Source organism: Volvox carteri (genome assembly GCF_000143455.1).
Source record: "Volvox carteri f. nagariensis unplaced genomic scaffold VOLCAscaffold_323, whole genome shotgun sequence".
NCBI lineage: Eukaryota > Viridiplantae > Chlorophyta > Chlorophyceae > Chlamydomonadales > Volvocaceae > Volvox > Volvox carteri.
Genome location: NW_003307855.1, coordinates 2,130 through 3,833, shown reverse-complemented (window position 1 = coordinate 3,833; position 1,704 = coordinate 2,130). Strand labels below are relative to the sequence as shown.

General features: G+C 51.1%; 1 protein-coding gene across 1 annotated transcript in view; it reads right to left on the bottom strand.

The window, feature by feature from the left end:
* VOLCADRAFT_108664 (uncharacterized protein) overlaps positions 1 to 212 on the bottom strand; it is a gene marked incomplete at its 5' end in the record, with an annotated part of 8,798 nt that extends 8,586 nt beyond the window's left edge. The window contains one exon of the mRNA XM_002959520.1: positions 133 to 212. Within this exon, the coding sequence (XP_002959566.1) occupies positions 133 to 212 (80 nt within the window). The remainder of the gene's footprint in view (positions 1 to 132) is intronic.
* Positions 213 to 1,704: the final 1,492 nt, after the last annotated feature.

Genomic DNA, 1,704 nt, shown 5'->3' with positions numbered 1-1,704 from the left:
GCCTGGACAACCTGAAAAGAAGGCTGGACACATGTGAAGAGGCACTGCTGATATGACATGGACTGGCAACTCTACTGCCCAAAGGGTAGGACTAGGTAGGGACAATTGCAAGCTGGTGTGGTGGGGACACACCGGTGAGGGCCTAAGACAGACACCTTCAGAGCGAGGGCAAGGAGTGTAAAAGCTGTTGTACAGTACAGCACCCACACCATACATACATACATATACATGCTGGAGTGCATGTCTTCCCAGCATCTCGAGAGGCCTTTTTGGTGGCCAGCTAATACATACACATACACTGGGGGGATGGCTGCAGTCTGCTTCAGATCAGGCCTATATACTGCCAGCCATCATGAGCCATACCTCCTGTATGTCTGACCAGTACAGCGAGTACTTCCAGTGTAAACCCCTGTCCCACGCAGCCTGGCTTTGCGCATGTGATGAGCCACGAGCAATTCAATACGGTTGCGAGGAATTTAAATGTAGGACTAGAACTATCTAGAACAGAAGCCGCTAGTGTTCTTGATGTGAATGTAAATGTATCTGCCCTGTTACCACATAGCTGGTCTTGGGCTTTCTTCTCTGCCTATCTCAGCAGACTGCTAATGGTACTGCGGAGACAGGATGAGTCACTGGGATCTATGCAGTGTGGCCCCGGGCACCGATGCTTCCTAGCAGGGCTAGGTAATGCGCTGGTGTGAAGTTGGTTGGAGGTTGACACAGATGGGAGGGGGCTTTAGCTCAGTGGTAGAGCGCGCGACACATCGGCAGAGCAGAAGAGTCAAGCCAAACTTAGTTACCTACTTTCCTTTCCGTTTTCATGCGAAGACTACGTTACAAACAAGTACCTGCACGCAAGGAAAGGACGTCTTCGTGAAAGGGTAGGGCCGGGTGAGGGCACACTACCACGAAGCGGATCACCAAGGCCTACAGACCAACCGCTTCACGGCAGCACCCAAACGTAGCTACGAACAACCCGAATTAGCCAACACTGTCGCGTGCCGCGACACAAGAGCCACACTGGCTCGTACGCCATACGGCAAAGACACTCCGTATTCGCAGAAAACCTTAGTTTTCAACGCTTCACGTAGAAAACTGTCAGTTTTCATGCGAAGACTACGTTACAAACAAGTACCTGCACGCAAGGAAAGGACGTCTTCGTGAAAGGGTAGGGCCGGGTGAGGGCACACTACCACGAAACTTCAATAATCGCGGAGGGGGCGGCCGTGCCCTTAGCCACCCAACCCCGCACAAGGCTACAGCCACAAGGAACGTCAACAACACGCTTCCACGCTACGGGGCCGCTGCCCCACTCGGGGAACGACTTGGTCATGGATGTGGTCATGCGGGGGGTTTCCTGTCATAGATCTGGTCATGTTGCCTCATGACCACTCATGAGGCCTCATGACCGGTCATGTTACCGGTCATGAGGCAGAGTCATGGTCATGACAGTTGTCATGTTCCTTGTGCAGCATGACTGATCATGAATCGCCACTCATATGTGTAAATTCAGTCATGTTCCCAATGGTCATATGCTGGCTATGTGTTCATGTTTTGTTCCTTTCTAAAAAATGACAATTATATGCCATATGGACTCCGGAATCCCTTCTGAAATGCTGCATAGTATATTACCGCTATAACAATGTGCACAATGTACTATACAGCATCCCTGCCGGGATTCTGGAGTGCACTTGAATTACCTTC